Source organism: Octodon degus, unplaced genomic scaffold (assembly GCF_000260255.1).
Source record: "Octodon degus isolate 3935 unplaced genomic scaffold, OctDeg1.0 scaffold00101, whole genome shotgun sequence".
NCBI lineage: Eukaryota > Metazoa > Chordata > Mammalia > Rodentia > Octodontidae > Octodon > Octodon degus.
Window position 1 is genome coordinate 6,921,690 of NW_004524677.1, and position 22,223 is coordinate 6,943,912.

Here is a 22,223-nt window from a genome sequence, read left to right on the forward strand (position 1 = left end):
CCCCAGAATCCTAGTGGCCACCAGGACTGCTCAGAGCACCAGGCTGGGGGGGCCAGGGCCACTGCCCATGCACTGGAGATGCAGCCCTGTCCTGCCCCGCTGTCCCTGGAAGTGAGGACAGGTGAGCAGTGCACTGTCTTCCAAGCTCTTTCAAATAGCCACTAGAAGCACTGCCTGGGCGACTTAGCACCGTGGCTCTTGGCCTTCTGGAGCACAGCCAGGATGGTGTCTGGAGTGAGCCCCACTATGCACAGTAAAGGCATTCTGGGGTCCAGCTACTTGTTGAAGCCATGCAAGAAAATGAGGAGCAGCCTCCTGGTCTTCTGAACCTGGGTCCTGGACCAACTGTACTTTGCACATTTAAAAAAAATGACTAAGCGAATTAGAATGCTGGGAAAGCCACAGGTGTGTGGAAGGGAAAACAAGCAGAGCTGTTCTGCACTCCTTTGCGGCCTTTGCCGAGCAGTGGGGCTCCGGGCAGGGAGGGGTAGATCAGGACAACATCCTGCCTGCACCCTGCTGTGAAGCCCCACTCGTTGGAGGCAGGGGAGTCTCGTTGCCACACCTCCTGCCTGCACAACATGGGCTTGAAGTGGGGCAGAGCGAGTCCAAATGCACCTCACTGCGGAGTAGGGGCCCCACAGCACGGGCTGTGACCGAAGTGCTCCCCTCTGAAACGCTATGCTTTAGAGGCTTTCTTGTGCCCCTGGCCAGCTCTGCGACTTGACTTCGGCTATCTGGATCTGTTTTCCCAGTTATCTTTGCAGCATAAATACATTTTGCTGTAGGATCAAAGTCCTTGTAAATGCATACAACACTAATTTGAAAGCATAATATCCTTTTATATTTAAGTTTTAAATTAAGATGTTGAAAAAATAATTCCATTGCTGCAAGAGTCCTGCCTTCTTCTCCAGTTCCTTACCAAGGAGAGAACAGGACATAGATCCTTACAGCGATTTTCACATCTAAACTAATGTGTGGCTTATATTTCATGAGCATGACCTGACAGTAATAAAAAAGAATAGCTGGTGAAGAAAACATTTACACAGGATTTATTCCTATGGGATTCTGACTTTATCTCTAACTCAGTGTAAGCACAGCAGAGTCACCAGCCTTCTGATGGGGTTTTAAGAAATATGCTAGTGGCTGACTTCATTATGGTGTGAGCAATCCCGCGCTTCCACAAATCTAGATGAACCTGCGACGCACTCGGCGACGACAGCAGCCTACCTGTGGTGTAGCCAAAGCCTGCTGCTCCTACTCTGCAATCCTGTGCCCACGTGAACTGCGCTGAGCATTGTGTGCAGCTGTAACGCAGCTAGAAGCATTTCCAGGTTGGATGTCGGAAAGGTAGAGTGAAGATTCGACGCGACAGCTTCTCCTCCCCATCACATGCAGTTCATGACTGATGTCATTCATCGCCAGGTGACGTCACAAGCCACCAGCGAGTGGGAGGGAACAGAAATACGGGTCCGTCTAGCTGAAAACCTTTCCAATTTGAACTTCATTTTAACATCACGCAATACTCTAATCCAGTGCTGTACTCACCGAAAACTGTAATTTTAACTATGTATTTCTACTGAAACCATACCTAAATATTTTAGTTTTCCTAATATGGATTTTAAAGAAGTGGAAGGTACAAAATGTTACCTGTGTTGGGATTCATCTTGAAAAAGTTTCCTGCAGACAAGAGGAAATAGGACAGCTGTCCGTTCCTGCCCGCGTCTGCGTCCGAGGCTGCCATCCTGCCTACCACCCCGCGGGGCACCGGGCTCTCCTCCACTTTGAGAAACAACTGGCTTTTGGAGAAGGCAGGGGCGTTGTCGTTCTCGTCCAGGACGTGGACAATCACCGAAGTGCTCACGTTTTGCAACGCTCCATCCCGCGGGGCACAGGCAAAGGCTCTGAAGCGGTGCGTCTGCGTGGATTCGTAGTCCAGAGGGCGCCGCAGGAAAACCCATCCCGTAAGCGGCTGGATCCCGAAGGGGGCCGCGTCGGCGCCCGGCTCCAGGGCGTACCTCACCCGCAGGACTGCGCGTCCCGGGCCCAGGGTGCCCGCCCGCACTTGCAGGATCTGCGTCCGGGGCGGGGCCAACTCACTCACCTCCACCCCATAGACCAAATTTTCGAAAGCCAGGCCGGGCCCAGGCTCCTGTGGCTCGACGACGACCGTCAGCCCCAAGAGGGACGTCCGCGGGGGCTCGCCGTGGTCCTCAGCCACCAGGGTCAGCGTGAGCCTCGGCGGCTGGTCGGGCCCCACGCGCGCGCGGAGGAAGAGCACCCCGAGCCCTGCGTGCACCGCGAACGCCTGCGGGTGCGGGCGCGCCAGGGAGAAGCGCAGCTGCCCGTTGCGCCCGCTGTCCCTGTCCACGGCGCGCGCCAGGAACAGAGTGGCGCCCGGCGGTGTGGTCGCGGACACTCGGATCTCCTCGGCAGCCCCAAGAAACTCAGGGTGGTTGTCATTGACGTCGAGGACGGTGACGTTGACCTCTGTGCTGCTGCAGGCCGCCGAGCTGCCCAGCTGGGCCTGGACGGTGAGCACCACCACGGGCCGCGCCTCGTGGTCCAGGGGCTTCCGCGTGCGAATTGTGCCCAGCCACGGGTGGATGGAGAACTGCCCTTCCAGATCGCCAGAAGAGATTCGGTAAGAGATGGGTTCTGAGGAATCTGAAAAGAGAGCTCGCAATGAATGGATCCTTGTGGGCGCCAAGCAAAGACATGCAGGACAAGCGGGCGCCGGAGACTTTCACGGTGCCCGCGGGATGATGCTCCACCGGCTGGGCCTCCCTCCCGCCTCTGCTCTCCAAGCCCTACGCCCACGCGCGGCTCCAAAGCCCTGGGTGCGCACCGCGGGCGTCCAGTGGACAAGGAGCAGGCGTGGCCTCGCTGGCTGTCCTGCAGGAGTAGAAGGGGCAGACGCTCAGCTAGCCAGCTGGGTACCGTCCTCACATGCTCGAGGAAGCCACATTATGATAATGTTTCGTCTACCTATGAGCGACCAACTACGCCACAGAAGTGGAGAGGGAAAAAGAAAGGGCGGGTGAGGGCAGAGAGCAGGCCCCTAGGCCAGGTAATTGTCTTCAAGCGAGCAGTCCTGCCTCAGCACCTTCACACGTGAGGGGATCATAGGAGCAGTTTGGTTCAAGTACTATCTGTATTAGTAAAAAATTCAAATCATTCCTATTGATAGCAAAAAGAAAGTGTTTAAACATAGAATCTTACAAAATCAGACACAGTGAGGGGCAATTCACCTGGAAAGTGTACACGCACACAGAATAGTGAAAACTATATAACAAATAAGGGAGGGCTGGCCTGATAGCTCAGCTCAGCGGATAAAGTGCCTGCTTAGGCAGAGCGCAGAGCCTGGGGCTGGATCCCCGGCATACTGTGCTAGCGCGGCCAGCGGGGCACGCTGACACAGCGATTAAGACTGGGGTGGTGGCATGCACCTGTAATCCTAGTACTTGGGAGGCTGAAAACAGGAGAATCATTACGAGTCCAATCTACGTAGTGAGACCCTGGAGACCCAGTCCTAAATACAGAAAACAAGCAAACAAAACAACAACAAAATGGCAAGATGCAGTTTTGTAAAAGCTGTACAAAGAATTCATTTAAAGCATGGTATTTTGCTGAGTAGATTGTAAACTGTACTTCTTACATAATTCTGTTTGTTTTAGGCTTTCTTTTAAAAATGCTGATAGCTTTCATTATCAGAAAGAATATAGGATGGAGAGAAACTGTGCTGAAAGGACAAGGACAAGCCACGGGCTGTGCGGTGTCTGTCTGCTTGCCTGGCGCAGTGGAGGAAGAGCTGTAGGAGATCACAGAGTGCAGGAAGTCTTCCCGCACTGGGCCTTGATGCCTGGGAAGAAGCAAATACTCACTCAAGGGCTCTCTTGCTTGAACTGTTCCAACTGCAGTGCCTACAGGCGCATCTTCAGAAACTGAGAAGGAATACCTGGGCCTTTCAAATTCAGCAGGACCCAGTGTGGTGTGCAGGACGTGTATGGTGACCTCAGCATTGGTGGCCGCTGTGAGTCCGCCACCATCTCGGGCACAGATGGTCAGAAACACTGTAGTGGGTTCCAGATGACTAAGAGTTGATGTTAAGTAAATAATTCCTGGGCAGGAGAAAGAATTAATTAATATATGCAATACACGCTTAAGTAACACCTGATTGTTAAATCCAGTTGATGGTTAATTTTATGAGTCAATTTAACTGGGCTGTGAGTACCCCGGCGTGTGATCAGACATTCCCCTGTGTGCCTCTGATGGTGCTTCTAGACTGCTTGCAGGTAAATCTGCAGACTGAACGCAGAGCCCCTCTCCTTAACGTGGAGAAAGAGCTTCGTCTAGTCACCCGAGGGCAGCACTGACACTTGTGAACAGAGAGCATTCTCCCTGCGGCTTGTCTTCAAACCTGGACGTGGCTCTTTTTCCTGCCTTCTCACTCTGAATGGAACATAAGCTCTCCCAGCTCTCCCAGGCTCTCAGGCCCACTTATCATCTGCCTGGAATGTGCCACTGGCTGTCCTGGGCGCAGAGCTTGGGACCCGTCCGCCTCTGTAATGGCGCGAGCTGACTCACTGTTCATATGCTCACTCTCTCCCTGTTTTTCCTTCCCTCCCCCCTCGCTTCCTCTTTCTCTCCCTCTCTTTCTATCTCTTGCTCCTTATGTGTGTATATTTACAGTATGCATATAGATATATCTTTTTATGCACATACACTCGTCCTAGTGTTTCTGTTTCTCTTGAGAGCTCCAGCTGACACCCTAATTTTACAACCAAGGAACTACCTGCAGCATCCCTGCAAAATGATGGCCCAAATCCTGTCAAGTCAGCAATATTTCCTAGCGCTGAAACCTCACACGTCTTGGAAGTGTGTCAGTTTTCTAGAAGAATGTTCTTTGGGCTTCTGCCCTTTTCAGTTCTTACTACTGTCTCACCAGCTTGGGAGGACGAAATGGCATACAACTCAGAAGTGGCCTCCTGTGGGCTCATGTGGGTGTAGCCCGCCTAGGTGCCCAAAGTCCAAGGATGAAAATGAAGCTGCATCTCCTGAGGTGTGGGACATGTATCCTGGACCAGATGCCATGTGGGACAGCTCTCTTTTGCAACACGTTCTGCATTTGTGGTGAGAAGGTACAATACAGTAGCTGCACATCAGGAAAGCTGCAGAGACTGGTAAAACCATGGCAGCACGGCAGCAGGCTGAGCTCATGAGTGCAGCCTGTGGGAGAAGGTGGCATTTAGGGGCAAGTGAGGATGACATTCATTAATGCCAAGAAAACTATTTCATATGGTTAATTCTACCATTGGTGTACTATTTGAGAACATGGAAATCTGTATGATGCAGCTCAACCAGTAGATCAATTTTTTTGGTTTTATGTAACGAGAAAACATATCCAAACTTAACTTATTTAATAAATTTAAGTACAAATAGGTATGGCTGAACTTTATGAAATCTTTCCTGGTCCAACTAGCCAAGCACTGGCTCAAAGAAAGCATTTTACAGTTTCATCAGTGTATAAAAAGCTGGCACAAAATATTACAAGTATTAGTCTTTTAGGCATAAAAATATGACACCCATTCAATTTATTTCTTAAGTCAAAACCTTGTATATTAATGACTTTAATTCCTCATTCCCATTTCTATCAGAAGTTTAATGAAGTATGTCTTCTCTTTAGCATGTGACACTGTCATTATCCTAACTCAAATATTTCGCTAGACCTCCTCTAATGCAACATCCCCATTTTCCTTTACCCCAGCTTATTATGACACAGTTGCTACATAAAACTGTATCTGTCCAAGGTGCACAGTGTGACAGTCACAGATACAGGTGAGCTGTCATTTTTCCTTAGTGTCTCCTTACCTAGCATGACTTTAAGCCCCTTCCCCCTTGGTTCCTTTGTCCTGAGCATGCTCCACCGAACTGATCATCCTACTCCTGACACCATTTCTGGGTCAGCCTGACCTTTACAAAGCAGACTGTAAGCATTCTCAATTACAGTACTGTAAAGTATTATTAAAAATACCAACTGATGCTGCACGAGCTTTTAGCAGCTCTATTAGAATTCGGGTTAGTACTGAGGCCATAGCCCACCAAGTCCCTCAAGCATTAGCACATAGATTTCCAAGGCAGATACTTCCCTCATGGTTTTGATGTGAAGTTGAAAAAAAAGTGAATTGCTTAATTATTAACGTCTGTATTAGATTAAAATAAAATTGCAAATGTCTACAGAAGAAAACAAAAGACAAAAAGCCCTTTTGCCCTCAAATATAAGCACCCTGCAGGTGTATATTCTTCCAGAGTTAGCTCAGCTCCAATGTTAGAGTAATTTTTAAAAGATTTCATTTTGCCCTTTTGAAGATGATGGCAGTGAAAAACATGAATGTTTGTCTCAAGTAGACATGACCTGGTTTTCTTGTCTCTAGACCGACCTCACCTGGACTATCTTTCATGCATTAGGAGCGCCTTCCTGCAATTCAAATCCTAAACATAACAATAACCTCCTTAAATTTAAAAGCTTATTTGCCTTAAAGTACAATAGCAAGTGATTGCTCATAAACTGGCCTTGTCCAGCTCCCAGACCTGTGTTACGATGACTTTCTATATTGAACCTTTCCCTGTGGGGCAAGTAAACTATTTTTGATTCCCAGAATAGACCTTGCTCTTTACTCTGTAGGTTGCTGCACCTTCTTCCTGGAGTGTCTTCCTCATCTCCTGTGACTTCATGATTCTTTATCATAGTTCAAAGCACAGCTCAAGTCTTCTCTGGTACAGGTGGCCTGTGCCAAGTACCACCCTCTAGGGCCCCACCATGGCCTGAGTACACATCCTTACTATAACCTGAGCACATTGCACTTTATCAGTGCTTAGATTTCTTATCATCCATGTATGCATTCATTATGCTGGTCAATGATTTATATAAAATTGAAACAACATTTGAAAAATAAGCAACAATTTGTTATACATAGTAAACACAGGTTTTATAATAAAGACGAAAATACTAATCAACAAAAGTTAGGTTAACAGTAGGTAACCACAGACAGCTTAGATAAAGAACAAAATGTTAATATAATAATACTGAAACTCATCAATTATGAAAATAAAAATTAAAACAATTCTTTACTTTATACCTTAATGTTCCCTAAGTTGTTTGTGACAATGCATACTGCATACAAGGTGAAATCCCGCAGTGTAGGACTGTTTTTGTTTGTTTGTTTAATGTATTTAGTACAGGATCCACAGGGTCTTACTACACAGATCAGACTCCTAGTGATCCTCTTGTTTTCAGCCACCCAAGCACTGGGATTATAGGCACACGCCCAGTCTCAGTTGCCACCTGCTTGCCCCGGGGGCAGGGCCAGCACAGCATGTGGTGCTGGGGAGCAGGCCTCATACTGTGGTCCCTGAGCTTGCCCAAGTAGGCGCTTTAGTCCGCCGAGCTATCTGGCTTGCCCAGTGCAGGATTATTAAGAGTGGTGAACAGTAAGAGTTCAACCATTAACACTGACACATGTGCTGTGTGTGAGCACAATCAGATGCACGCACACTGGGAAATATGGAAAGACGGGAGTAAGTGTGAAAATAGGTCAGTCACGTCTGTTGGTTGAGGTCAGGTGGCAGCTCACTTTCTACTTCCTACATTTTCATTGTTTGGGAACATTCAACAATGACAGTGTTAATCTCAACTGTTGCCTTGAGTGTCTCGAGAGATGCTCAGGAAATTAGTAATGCACACTTGGGGTGCCCTGGGTGGGTCATGGGGGCCTGTCCCTGGGGACTGCAGGCCCTGGCCACTTCTTCTGTGCCGTCCCCTCATCCTCTCTGCCAAGGGTGGGGAGCTTCTGCCTGTCATGACCTGCAGCCGTGATGTCTCTCTTGGAGACTGTCACCCATGAGCTAAAAGTCAGAAAATTTTTCTTCTTTAATTTGCATGCTGGGTAGTTGGTCCATGATGAGGAGCAGACCCATGCAAGGAGCATACTGAACTTTGTGATTAAGAAGGTATGCATTTCCCCCTTGCTTTTTTCCCTAATTTTTACCTTTCCCTCATCTTCATCATTTACTCCTTTATGTTCAGTTTCTTTCCGTTCCACTGTATCTAAATCATGCAAATATATATTCAGGATAGAGATGATTGTAGTACTAATTTCCATCAGCTTTTTGGAAGCAGCAGTTAATATTTGAAATTCTCACTTTGACTAATGTTATATACTAATTTCTGTAATCTGAGCAGCTACATTGAAGATAGCAAAGTGTAATACAAAAAACACAATTGAATACCTCTTCTTTTGTTCTTCTAAATTGATAAGTTTCTAATGACTTATCAGCCAGTATATTTCTTTAAAATAAATTAGAAAATAAAGTAAAAAAAGAGAAAAATTAAGGCTGATTGAAAGTGTTACTCTTTAATTATTTGACCAATAATTTATTTGGTTTTGAAACAAAAATTCTCACAATGATTTTCTTCAATTTCTCTTCTCATAGAAGTCTTGGAAATAAAGACCACTTTAGAATTGTATGTCTATTCATCTGAGCAACAGATTTGATGATGAAAATATGTAAAACAACAACCACTGTTAGGTTTTTATTCTTGTCTTGAAATTCTGTTTATTCTTGTCTTGAAATATGTATTGTTGTTTGTTACTCTGGTTCTGTCTTGCTACTGCTATTTGTTTTTACTTTTCGCTTTGGTTTTGTTTTTTTCCTTTTAGTAATTTTTTATTCATTGTAGTGAGTAAATAAAATAGCAATGAAACAGTTTCAAAACACGTTAGTAGGACAGTCACAATAATTAATACATTGCATATTGTTGTCTTCATACTGGTTATTCAGAGGACAAGATGCAGACATGATATCTTGTCTAAACAATATTAATACAAACCTTTCTTCTCATTGAACTAAGAGAATGTAAGTCCCAACCCCCACCTACTTCACTTTGGTTTTGCACTTTAAAATGACATTAAATGATAAGAAAAAAAGGTATATGTTAAAATATTGAAGGTATTTAGGAAAATAGAATGTTTGTTACTCAACGGTATGCATGCATTCTGTGCCACATTTCAGTCAATAATGCACCACAAGAGGCCGGGGAGATGGCTCAGTGGAATAAGCACTTCCCTGGCAAGTGCAAGGCCCTGAGTTCAATCCCCGGTTCTGCCAAAAGAAAATAATAATAATAATAATAATAATAATAATAATAATAATAATAATGTACCACATGTGCCAGCGACCCCGCAGATGACACGACCTGCTGTGCTCAGTTTTTAGAACGTTAAGCAACACGTAGCTGTAGTGCCACCTTTCTTTAGAGCTATGAAAGAAACTTGCACACTATAATAAAGATTTAGACTAGACATTAAAATATGGGCTTTTAAAATAATCACAGAAGACACTCATGCGAAAATAGGATTTTTATAATGTAAAAATCTTCAAGGGTGAATATCAATGGAAGCTTCAGAGCTAGCAAGTGAAGATTTTTATAAGAGCTATATTCCACTAAATAATTCCCTGAGGTTGAGCTAAATATGTTTTCTAGAAATTATCTGCATAAACTTGAAATGAAAAATAATGTTTCAGACATTTGAATTACCAGCAAAATGTGCCACTGTAACATATGGCAAAACTTGAAATATAATAAGTCATAAGTAAAAACTATCAGCGGTGAGAAAGGCATAGCAAGATTTACAATTATAATAGGTAAATGCTACACAAATGCAGAACTTTGCATATGATGGTCATTCAAAGAAGTAAATCTGTAGAAGATGAGAGTCAGAAATCTACTTCCAAAGTATAAACATATATAATTCTTTATTCCTATTTTTAAACTATATTTTAATTTTTTAAACTTTTTGTCATATTCTATAGGGACTTAAAGTTTAATATATCAATACTTGATGAAAAATACCTGTTCCATGTTATGCCTCAGATGTTTGATATTCAGACAGGTAGCGAGGTTAAGCTCAATAACCTAGATTATATGGTAATAACGATAAGCTTCTTTTCTGAAGGGATAACAACCTAAGTTTGTAGACCAAAAATTAGAGAAAAAGGAGGGCCACAAGGAAAGCCAACATTTTGGCCCTAGCCTTCCAAGGTCAATTAAGACTCAGGACATATGAGAACCTGTACTGTAACATTATGTAACTCAGTTGTGTCCCAAATTTTCTGACCAAGGAGATTATGGGGGTCAAAGAGGAAAGTGATCGATGATGTAGAGTGTGCCTAAGGACAGTCACTTGGAGAGAAAACATTCTCTCAGGCTTTCACAGACAGCAAATTGGCCAAGTAGTGGCTGTGACTCATCCACATGGCTGACACTGACAAAGGATCTACAATCTGAGGTACAGGATCTCAGGATAAATCCCGAGGGGATTTGGCTGACCTTATGAGATCCAAAAGCTACAATTCTTGTTACATAGGTCTTGCTTTATCTTGGTCTTAACCATCCAGCAGAAAAGTATAAAAATGAAATACATGAAATAAAGCCATGGTGTTATGTTGAGCTGTAAGGGACTCAGGTCAACAACTTCTGACACTGTCAGTCAAGTGGAAGATCCAATACTATTATGGACTACTGAACTATTTTGGCATATTTTGCTGAGTTCACACACATATAATATTTAAATGATGGAACTAAACAAAAAAAGGATATAGATGAATGATCATTTTGTATCTGTGTATTCAAAATGGTTAGGATAGATACATAGCTACATTTTCTTAATTCAAGGAATAGAGGGATTTGTTCTAATAGTCTTTGTAAAGAGGATATCATGTCTGCATCTTGTACAACAAATAACCACTAGGAAGGCATTATGCAATGTGTCAATTATTGGAACTGTCCAACCAATTTGATTTGAAACTGTCTCATTGCTATTTATTTCTCAATAAAATTATGGAAAAAATAGTTAGCATAGATATACAGCTACTTCCTCTTAGTTCAATGAGAAGAAAGTTTTGAACTAATAGTGTTTAGACAAGATATCCTGTCTGCATCTAGTACTACGAATTACTACTACGAAGACAACCATATGTAACGTATTCATCATCGTATCTGTCCTACTAACCTGTTTTGAAACTATCTTATTGCTACTTCTGTCTCAATAAAATTATTTAAAAAATAAAATAAAATAAAGAAATCTACTTCCAGGGCTGGAGAGATAGTTTGGCAGTCTAAGCACCTGCCTGGCAAGCACAAAGGCTCAGGTCTGACCCCTGGTAGTGCACGCCATGCCGGCTCCAGAACCCTGGGTGCCATGCTGGCCACCAAAACCGGGCGTGGTGGTTCATGCCTGTAATCCCAGAGCCCAGGAGGCAGAGACAGGAGGCTCAGTACAAGTCTGAACTGCATAATGAGACCTTGTACCAAATAAAGAAATAAATGAAAGATTAAAAAAATTAAAAGAAAGAAATATATTTTTAAAGAAATACCTTACAGAAACAACAATTTTCAAGCCTTTTAAAACTTTACCAGGGCCAGCCAAATAGCTCAGTGGATTAAAGCACTGCAAGCAGGCTCAGGGGCTGGGGGTTACATCCCCGCGGCCTGCCATGCCAGCCCTGCCCCTGGGACACCCTAAGACAGCAATTGAGACTGGGTGTGGTGGCGGGTGCCTGTAATCCCAGCACTTGGGAGGCTGTAAACAGGAGAATCACTACGAGTCTGACCTAGTAGTGAGATCCTGAACACCATGTAGACCCTTTTCTAAAATACAGAGAAAAATAAAAAATAAAAATAAAACATCACCATATAAGTGCTTGTTATACAAGGTAAATTCCTTCAAACTCAGTATTTTAGTTGGCCTTGAAAAGAAAATTCTCACTGTCATTTTTTTCAATTTCTCATTTCATAGAAGTTTTAGAAATAAAGACCATTCTAGCACTGTACACACTAAGATATGCACAGAAACATATAAATGTAGATACACATGTAGACAATGCTTGCATCTACAAACATGCATGTACATATATTAGTATACATAGCACTATATAATAATAATATGTTAATCTAACACATAATGTATACTATTCTGATTAGTAAAATTCCTGTGTCATGAAAGGATAGCAAATATTTGTGCTACAAGAAAATTGTTTATTAATTATTAAGCTCTAAGTTATTTTTACGAAACTTCAGAAACTCCACTGACTTTTCTAAATGTCCGCACCATGTTTTTGCCACCGTTGTCTACCAATCAGGAAAGTGGTCGCCACTTTATTTATATCAGACGGCTATAATGCTCAATTTTTATGTTATCCATTTCCAGAGTTGTAGTTTTTTCTTTTCTTTTTTTCTAAATGAAAGCATTACAGGCAAAAAAGAGTAATCATGCAAAAGAAACTGAGGAACCGGTGCCCGCTCTTGCAGGAAGGCTAACTGGCAGAGAAGGTAGTGATGAAGAATAGCCGCAAGAAGCAGTGATCTTCCTAGCTCTGCAGGGGTGTGCAGGAGCTCTGAGGGGAACCGCGTGGGGGAGCCCACAGCTCTGTGACATCTCCTTCTAGCTGATGCCAAACTTGACTCCCAGGTGACCTCAGCTGTGGTCCAACTTGCAAAGGGCGGGGTCAGGAGATGCCCTGGCACCAGTACCTGGGTGCAGCTGCTGTAACCTGAGAAGGTACCACAATGGTGACACCTTTGACCACGGGGGCACTGCACCATGGGCAGGCTGGTGGCCTTCCTGAGGGCAGTGGTTCAGCTGGTGTCAGTAGGCTGAACAGCAATGCTGCCAAGAGAAGCAGGCATGAACGTCTGCCTTCTCTTCTCCCAGGCTTCTAGTTTCCTGCCATGGCATCCCACCAGCAGAATCTATCTGGGGCAGCTGCTGTGTGTCCCAGGGACCAGCAGTCTGACGGCATCCTCTGTAAAGATGTCTGGGCTCCAGCTCTGCAGGGCTCACAGCCAACTCTGGGCTTCACTGGTGCCAAACTGGCTTGGTTTGCAAGCCCAAGAAAGCCACCGCTTCCATACTGCAGTGCCTCTCAGTTAGCGTCCTGCCCCTTGGGCTTCTCTCACCACCTAACCAAGGGCTCCCGCTGCATTCCCTCTGCCGTGTAAGTGTTGTTGTTTCTGCTGTGCTGACTGGGTCCTGAGTGGTGCACATCTCACTGCTTCTGACTCACCTGGCTGGAGCCACTGCGTAGATGAAATGACCATCAGGCTCTGAACAGATCAGAAAGAGTGGATTCACACGATCTTGTTCACTGGGTCTCTGAGCAGAGTAAAGAATGCGTGGATGCTGAGCAGGCAAAGTGACACTGACTGATTACGCCCCCTCCGGTGCTTGGGCTATGTCCCCCAAAAGTTGACCTGTTGGAAATTTAATTCCCAAGTTCATTCCTTAATGGGATTTTTAGGTAAGGCATCAAAGAGGTAGGCAGGGTCAGATGAGGCTCTAAGGGTGGATCCCATCATAGCATTGGTGGTTTTATAAGAAAGAGATGACAACCACACTACCCTTCTCCATGCTATGGGGCACGAAGAGACCCTTACCAGATGCTCAGACATTCCCTGCATAAGATCTACAGCAAAATCCCAGGTATCCTATTTCCTTGTTTTCTTTTTGTCCTTTATATTTTAAGGCCTAGGAGGTAAAGAACTCCATTCATATACTCACTAAGAACCAAACACAACCTGGCACAATCACAGCCTCAGAGGAAGTACTCCACAAATAGTTATTTGTTCAATGAATTAACAAATGAATAAAAATCAATATGGAAAAATCATTATTTGAAATTAGTCAAGAAAATTGCCCAAAGAAGAAAGGTGAAAAAAAAAAATCCTTCTGGCGGGGCTTGCTGGTTAGCTCAATTGTTTAAAGCGCCTGCTTGAGCAAACTCAGGCGCAAAGGACCGCAGTTTGATCCTCAGCTCCACAAGCCGCACCAGACCCACCCTTAAGGCAGCCTGAGCCAGCCAAAAAGAAAAGAAAAAAAGAAAAGAAAAGGTGACGTTCTTGGTGTAGGCGAAAGTAGCATAAGCCAGGCAACTTGAGCGTAGAAATTTATTTCTCAAATCTGGAGATGGAGAGAAGCAAGAACAGGGTGCCCACCAATTATTCTGTGTCTGGGGAGGGCCTTCTCTGGCTCACAAGTGGCTGTGCTCTCTTTGTGTCCTCACAAGACTGAAATAGTAGGCTCTAGCTTCCCTCTCTTATGAGAACACTAAGCCCATCCCAGCGGCTCCACCTTCAAGACTTCGTTGAAACTTCATTAATTCCTGAGGATCTAATCTCCTAATGCCATCCCACTGAGGGGCAGGGTGTAAAACTATGATCTTTGGGGGCCACAAACATGCAACGGACAACTGAAGCACAACAGGCGGATATGACTACAAGCCAAATATTAAAATTATTAAGCACTTGTTTCAATTACATGTGTGATACCAATGCAAGGACAAATAATGGACTGGAACAGAAAGCTCCCTGAAAGAGCTAGGCTAGTGCAGTGGAAATTCGGACGACTCTGATGTTTGTGAAGGAACTCTAGTGTTTGACTTATTATGCTTTAGTATCACTAAACTGTAGAGGAAAAACACCCCACAACAAGCTTGTCCTGCATAGGAAACCAATTTTATGTTGCTAACAGCATGTGATAGTTTATTTTGAATACATCATATTTGAATTCTAGTTCATTTTCATGTCAATAACTGAAGTCACCCAACAGTTAACTATGGAACGTGTCATGCCTGATCAAAGCCACAAGACCCTACAAAAGTCCTTTGTGCTGTCCTGGGCTGATGGGAGGCTCTTCAATTCAAAGAACTATAAAAAAGCAATTCACAACTCCTAGATATCCATCAAAAAAGTCTTCTTCGTATTTTACCCTAATTATATGCATTTAAAAATTTTTAACTGGTTGATATCAAGTATTTATCACAACAAATAGCAAAGTTTCTGTCAAAAAATTGGACATTAAACATATGCTGAGTTTTGATGGCAGTGTCTGACTTGAGCCTTTCATGCAGACAATTCTTGTGCTCGATATTTCTTTGACAGAAATGCAATCAATATGATATATTTAGAGCGATAGATCATTAGATAAGGATTAAAAATATCGATCTGTCACCTGCATTCAGTGCTCCACAAGTTTGTGGAGACTGCGGTGGCCATTGTCCTTTCCCAAAAATACGATATATATGATGGTGTGACTTTATATGGCAATTTTATGTTCTCAATGTCAGGTTTGTGAATGATTTTGATTAAGCGTTAGCAGAACCAGACTTCCTACATAAGCCTGGCATCTTACATGTTTTCTATCTGCAGAGTCTAGGAATTAATAGTAAGGCAAGACATTGATTAATAGCAAGGGAAGAAATAAGTTGTTTAGAGTTTATGGAGTAATAAAAAATAAAGGAGCTAGATCCCTAGAATCAAATACAGCTGGATTAAAATCCTGGTTCTATCAATTGCTAGTTTCAGCTTGGGCAGTTTCACAAACCATCTGAGCTTCTGCTTATTACTTGTAAACAGACTGTAGGGGTAAAGCAGTACCATTTCCTGTGTGTGATTGACGGAAGGATCAAATTGAATAGTGCGCATAAACAAGTCACTCTGCATGGTGCCAACACGTGCTGACTCCTTAGCCCAAATGCCAGTTCCCTTCTTTTTCTCCCAAGGACTATACTATCAGATGAGCAATTCTGTGTACCAAGTGACAATGGCTAATGAATGATTAAACAGTCTTGGGGGCCTGGCCTTAGCTCAGTTGTTTAAGTGGCTGCTTCCACAAAGCTGTCAGCCTCAGGTTGCTGTAGTTCGATCCCCACAACACTCCAGCCAGCCAAACCACCCCTGAGGGCATTTAGAGCAAAAAAAAAAAAAAAAACTTAAACAGTCTTCTGAGAAAAGGAAAAGTTGGGAAAGCTGCAGAGGCATCAATATCCTGTGAAATTCCGTGGTAAGGTGCCTGAGAAATTCACCAAAAGCTACCTAGCGACCCACCTGTCCTAGCAGCCCGCCTAGCAAGGCACCAGGAGCAGTTCAGAGACGACCGTAAGCACACTCGCTGTCCTAGCATGTCTAGCCCCTTCTTAAGACTGAAACTACTAATTCGTAGTTTGATCTAAACCTTTCTTTGTGGTATAAAATTTCCATTTGTCCCATTGCTGTGAATATTCCTGTGTGGTTTGTGGGGTTTACAATGGGTCCCCCTAATATTTCAAAATAACTTCAATAGCCCTTTCTTATTTTATAAACCTAGATGATAGCTCAGTTTGCAAATGTGAGTGTGGGCTGACGGTGCTTTCTGGGAAGTGTATTTGCAAAGCAAGCAGCCACAGGTGTAAGAGCAGAGGCGCTAGCTGTTACTCTCTTTCCCTTTTTGGTCATTCGAAATGCTCTGATAAGTGAAAGGGATCAGCCCTAACCATCACTACTAGACCAAACCACCATCACCAATAGTTCTACCACTGATTCAAGTACTGAGCTAAAAGGAAAATTATTTTCTTAAAGCAGATCCAAAAATCTTTCAAGACTTGGACCAAAGTGGTTCTTTCACTTGAGGAAGTCACTTATAAAAACCCTAAATTTGGTAAAGCATGTCGTTCGTTTTTTGCTTAGTTCTGTGCTGGAGACTGAGCCCAGGGTCCATGGTCCTGCTAAACACAGGCCCTGGTCCTGAGCTATCCGCCAGCCCCCATGTATTATTGTAAGACAACATGACTATATGAACACACAGCAGTCGGCTGATGCATCTCCCAAAGCTGTGTTCTCTTGGAACCTCTGGGCTTCACTTTCTTTGGAGTAGCATCTTCAGATGTAATCAGTGAAGGATCTCAGCATGAAATCATCCTAGATGTACGCTGGCCCTGAATCCAATTACTGCTGTCCTCAGAAGAAGAAAGGACCTGAGGAAATTTGAAGACAAATAAGCCATGGCAGACGGCAGATGGGGCGGAGGTCTGAATCTACTACAGCCAGGGAATGCAGGTGAAGGGCTGCCTGTGCACACACTGCATGAGAAGGAAGGAGCGCTCTAGTGAGCCCACCGCTTAGGTTTATACGAAGGAAGCACCCACGGAAAGCAGCAACCAAGGGGCACAAGTGGATAGGTCATTTTAAAGTCATTCTCCTTCTGCGGAGAAGGCAGAAGGGGCCCCCATCAGCAGAGCTAAGCCTACTGGCTGAGGATTTGGCTAGCACCTTTCTTTCCTCTACTGGAAGGTCAGGCAAACCACATAGCTTCAGCTTGATGCGCAACTGTGGCACCGGCGACTCTACCTAGTCTGCTCCGCTGCACCGCCTCGGGGAGCTCCAGGCAAGCCAATGGTCTCCTGTAACTGCATGTAGCAGCAGTCACCACCATCTACGCTCCGTGGCTTTATAGCTTTGTAGTGTCAGAAAGCTTAAGAGCCACGCTTTCTCTGTGGCTTACATTTCTGACAATTGATTTAAACTATTTCTTTTCTTAAACTAAGCTTAAATGTGCCAGATAAGCCCAGGTTGCCATTGGTGCTATGTATTTATTTATTCACTGTTTAGGGCTTGGTAGCTAAGAGAAATTACAAATTTTTTTTTTTTTTTACTTAGGTGTTTTGTTTTTTGTGGCAGTTGCCACCAAATGAGTCACATGATGCATGTGTCAATATGCTGCTGTAAATACCTTCGAGAGGGCTGACCAAATAGCTCAGCAGAATAAGGTGCCTGCTGAGGCAGAGGCAGGGGGCTGGTGTTCAAGCCCTGGGCTGCCGGGCTGGCCCCGCTCCCAGGAGCACTGAAGTAGCGACTGATCCTGGGTGTGTTGGCGCACCTGCAATCCCAGCTCTTGGGAGGCTGGAAACAGGATCACTACGAGTCTGATCTACATAGTGAGACCCATGTACTAAATACAAAAAAAAAAAAGAAAAAAGAAAAAAAGAAAAAGAAGAAAGAAAAGAAGGGCTATGTAACTACCTTTGAGAAAATAAACAAGAAGATAACTGAAGAATGCTATACAACAATAAACCAAAAGCCTAATGTCACTTCAGATTTTTATAAAAATATTAGAAATAAGAAGATGCATAGCTAAGTGCAGTGAAATCTATGAGAGATGATAATAAATAAAAGGTTTCTCCTTCCTTTAACTACTTAATTCCGTCACAGATCTGGACTCTATCTGTGACGCTTTCCATTGTCGTGTGGTGTTCCGTCCCCTGTAGCCCACGGTGGCACAGGGGAGCGGGCGCGATGCGTCCTGGGGCCCTGCCCCCCAAATGAGCACAGGGACACTCGTGGGCTCCCTTATGGGCCTGCACCACCACTCAGGAAGCAGGAGGGCATCAGCATATGGAAGCGCTTAACAGGTTTCTGAAGAAACTGTTCTCATTTCATTAACGCTTTATACCGAATTGTTTTAATTTTCTTAACATAAAAGATTTCATCACATTGTGTATTGTACTTTATATGTTTAACATCTGGCACCAGAAACATTTAAAAATAATTGGAAAATATTTCTGCAAAAGAAGTAGCCACACAATCCAAAAACAAACAGTGACAATTACTTTTTTGGAGCCGGTCAGATAGCTCAGCAGACTAAAGCTCCTGCTTAGGCAAGCACAGGGACAGGGGTTCGATCCCAGGTGTGCCGTGCCAGCCCCATCCCCAGGGCACACTGAGATGGTGATTGAGTCTGGGCATGGTGGTGCACGCCTGTAATCCCAGCACTTGGGAGGCTGGAAACAGAAGGATCACTACAAGTCCGATCTGTGTAGCGAGACCCTGTAGACCCTGCACTAAATACATTTTAAAAAAAGAAATATGCACAAAAATTACTGTTTTGGGTTTGTTTTTCAGCTGAGAGTGGGATCATGCATCCAGCTGCCTGCCTTCTAAGGCGGATTCCAGTCATGTGCAAAGGGTAGCCCTGAACACACAAAACAGCACCAACATCAGCAACAGCTCTGATCCTGCATGCTAAATATCTGTTGGTCTCTTCTAGGTTACAGTTATCTTCATTTTAAGATTACTCTAAATTTGCAACTAAAAACTGCATAGCAAACTCTACCATGTATATCAATAAACAAAAATCTAGAGCTTCATTTAGAAACAATAATGAAATATCTAACTTTTGAATTAGAAAAATGTTATGATACTCTATAATTTTGATTTCCACGTAATACTACTTTTAAAACTCCTAATATTATCTAAACTGTCAGATTGATATTTAATATATTGAAAAGGAAATGTTTCCATGCTAACGTTAGGTAGAAAATGCCACAAAATTCTTGCAACATTATTTTTTAACTTTTCACCGAAAGTTAAAAGTGGAGGGCTGGCCAAGTAACTCAATAGATTAAAGCACCTAAAAGCAGGCACAAGGGCCAGGCTTTCAATCTCCAGGCCTGCCGTGCCAGCCCTGCCCCCGGGGTGTGCTGAGACAGCCATTGAGACTGGGCGTGGTGGCGCGCGCCTGACATCCCAGCTCTTGGGAGGCTGTAAACAGGCGGATCACTACCAATCCAATCTAGCAGTGAGACCCTGAACACCCTGTAGACCCCTCCCTGAAGTATAAATAAATAAACAAATAAATGTGGATATTTTGGTGTCCACTAAAAATATGAGCTTCACAAAAGGTGAACGATTAGTGTCCTTTAAGGAGGGACTAATTTCAGTGTCCAGTTGACATGTGAGGTTTAAGAAATCGCCCCCAAATTCCAACCTCAGGGAGAATGCAGGGAAAGAAGAAGCAGCGGCCAGAGCCTCAGAAGAGCGACACCTTCAGGGATTCTAGCTTCCACGAATGGAAAAAGGCCGTCCTCGTAACAAGAAGTTAATCTGCACCTGGACACTTGTAATGGCTTTATCTTCTATTCAGCATAGGTCAAGGGGTGCAGAAAGACCAGGGAGAAGACAGACATAGAGTGAAAAGGGCAATGGAAGGCCAGTAGGTTCAATACGAAGAGCATTCTATCGCCAGGAAGTACTAAGCTACCCCGTAGGCTCTCAGTGAGAGGGCTAAGGGAGGCTCTCAGCAAAACTTGGAGGGTTCTAGAAATGGTATTTGAAATCCCACTATTTTTATGATAGCTTGTGAATTATAGTAAAATATAATACAATGAATCATAAGAGCTTTGGAGTGTGTCTAAGTCACTTTTTCACTGCTGAGACAAAAGGCCCAGGGCCTGAAACTTGAGGAGGGGAGGGGTTTCCTTCAACTCATGGCTTTAGTCCTTGTCCAGCAGGTTCTAAGTATGACTAAGTATGACTGGGGTACTGCAGAGGGCAAGGGGCTTAGCTACAGCAGCCATCATGGAGGGAGAAAGGAGATGGGAGAGAGGGATGGGAAGGGACGGAAGGAAAGGGGTAAGGGTTGGAGGACAGGAAGGGAGGGGAGGAGGAGTTAAGGGTGGGAGATGGGGAAGGGAGGGGAGGAGGGGGTGAGGGTGGGAGGACAGGAAAGGGAGGGAAGGAAAGGGGTAAGGGTGGGAGGATGGGAATGGAGGGGAGGAGAGGGGAAAGGGTGGGAGGATGGGGAAGGGAGGGGAGAGGCACAACCATGGCCAGAACACAGCATTCCAGGTTGCGCCCACCTCCAGCTGACCCCACCACTAGCAGCACTTCAGCTACTGAGCTCCTCAACAGATGGATGGATGAATCCATCAATGGAAGCAGTCACTTCCGGTCCCCTCCCAAGCACAAGAGATCCAGTCACCTCCCAAGCACAAGAGATCCAGTCATCTCCCAAGCACATGAGAATTTTGTGGGACATTCCAGATTTAAGCCTTAACAGATTGGTAGAAAAAAAAAATAGTGAAAACAGAAAGCAGTGAATGACTGAGGTTGATAGGTTTAAAAAAAAAAAATATCACCTTCGTAGGTGGTTTATCCCCAAAGGCTGTGATTCCAATTTAAATCACAGTTTTAACTAGTGAAATATTTAACATTAAATGAATATGCCTGCTGATTTCAGGCATTTTTTTTTTTTTTAGCAATTGTACCTACTAGCAAACTTAATCACAGTTATAAGTAGATACTCCTAACTTATCTAAATAAAGATTGATTATACACAAAAGATTGTAAGTACACACATACACACACACACACACACTCACGGGGTGGGGGCTAGGACTCTATATCTATCCTGAAATAGGGGGATTATTATTATTACCTACTACATGAACTTTTTCTTTTCTTTATGTATTTTTGGGGATTTCTAGGCACATCGATGCTACTCCAGCTGACCAGACTAAAATATGCACTCTTCCAAAGCATTAAAACTGAGCTAACAACAGCAATAGATGCCTTTATTCTCACTCCCGCTGAGCCCAGCGTTCTGTGGAAGAGCAGGGTGTCCCCCTCCAAGTGCAGCAGACAGAGTCTGGGCCTTCTCAAAGGAGCCCTGAGTCCAGATAAAGACTTCCCGGCCTGTCTTCTTTGTAAATGTTCCCCAGCTTTGCTGAGTGCTGAGCTGCTTCCTTCTGGGCCTCTTTTATGACCTGCAAGCAATATTGGTGAAATTAACTATCACTCACATAAAGCAGAACAAAGGTAGGCAGATGACTCACACCCTACAGACCATCACTGAAAGAGCTGCTAAAAAGACCTTCTGTTTCTAGCTGTAAATACACATTCTTCTCGAAAGCAAGAGCTATTGAAAATACAAAAATGCATCCTCTGACGTGGTTCAATAAATTGATAATAAGGAAGGTGAAATAAGTGATGTCAGGAGCCTAGAGATTAAGCAGAATATGAATTGGGTCTTGGCTGTCAGGGCATTTGCTAGTGATCTTGACCTTGAATTTCAATGTTAATGACCTTCCTTCCAGTGTCATAGTTTCTGTTATTCATTTTCTAAGATGCTGTTAGATCTCTCCACAGGTCTTCCTTGCTCTTTCATTGCCACGGTTAATATGTGGATGCCCCCACATCACCTTAGCCCTCAGAGGCTGGGGCCTGCTGCTGACTGGATTGCAGGGGGCCATTGCTGGCTTGGCATGGGGGGGTGCTGGTAGGAAAAGGCGGTCACTGTGGGTGCAGCCTGGCAGGGCCAGCCAGCCCTTCCCAGCCCCTCCGCCTCACTGCTTCCTGCCACAGTGACACCTTCACCATGGAGCCCTGAAATGCGGGTTGCAAACAAGAGCAGAAATCAACTTCTCTTCCTTTAAGCTGCAAGTGTCAGGTGTTGCATCTCAGTAATGAGAACAGGATTAAGATATTACCTGACAAATCAAGTTCTACATTCGAATCCAACATCCTTATACTGAGCTCTCTATTAGAAGTTATGAGGGCCAGAAAGCCTTCATCT

General features: G+C 44.2%; 1 protein-coding gene across 1 annotated transcript in view; it reads right to left on the reverse strand.

Annotated features, from left to right (window-relative positions):
* Positions 1-22,223, reverse strand: part of Dchs2 (dachsous cadherin-related 2) — a 262,455-nt gene that overhangs the window by 82,867 nt on the left and 157,365 nt on the right. Inside the window, exons 4-5 of the mRNA XM_023723670.1 lie at positions 3,885-4,121; positions 1,651-2,667 (exon numbers count right to left, since the gene is read on the reverse strand). Coding sequence (XP_023579438.1) covers positions 1,651-2,667; positions 3,885-4,121 — 1,254 coding nt within the window. The remainder of the gene's footprint in view (positions 1-1,650; positions 2,668-3,884; positions 4,122-22,223) is intronic.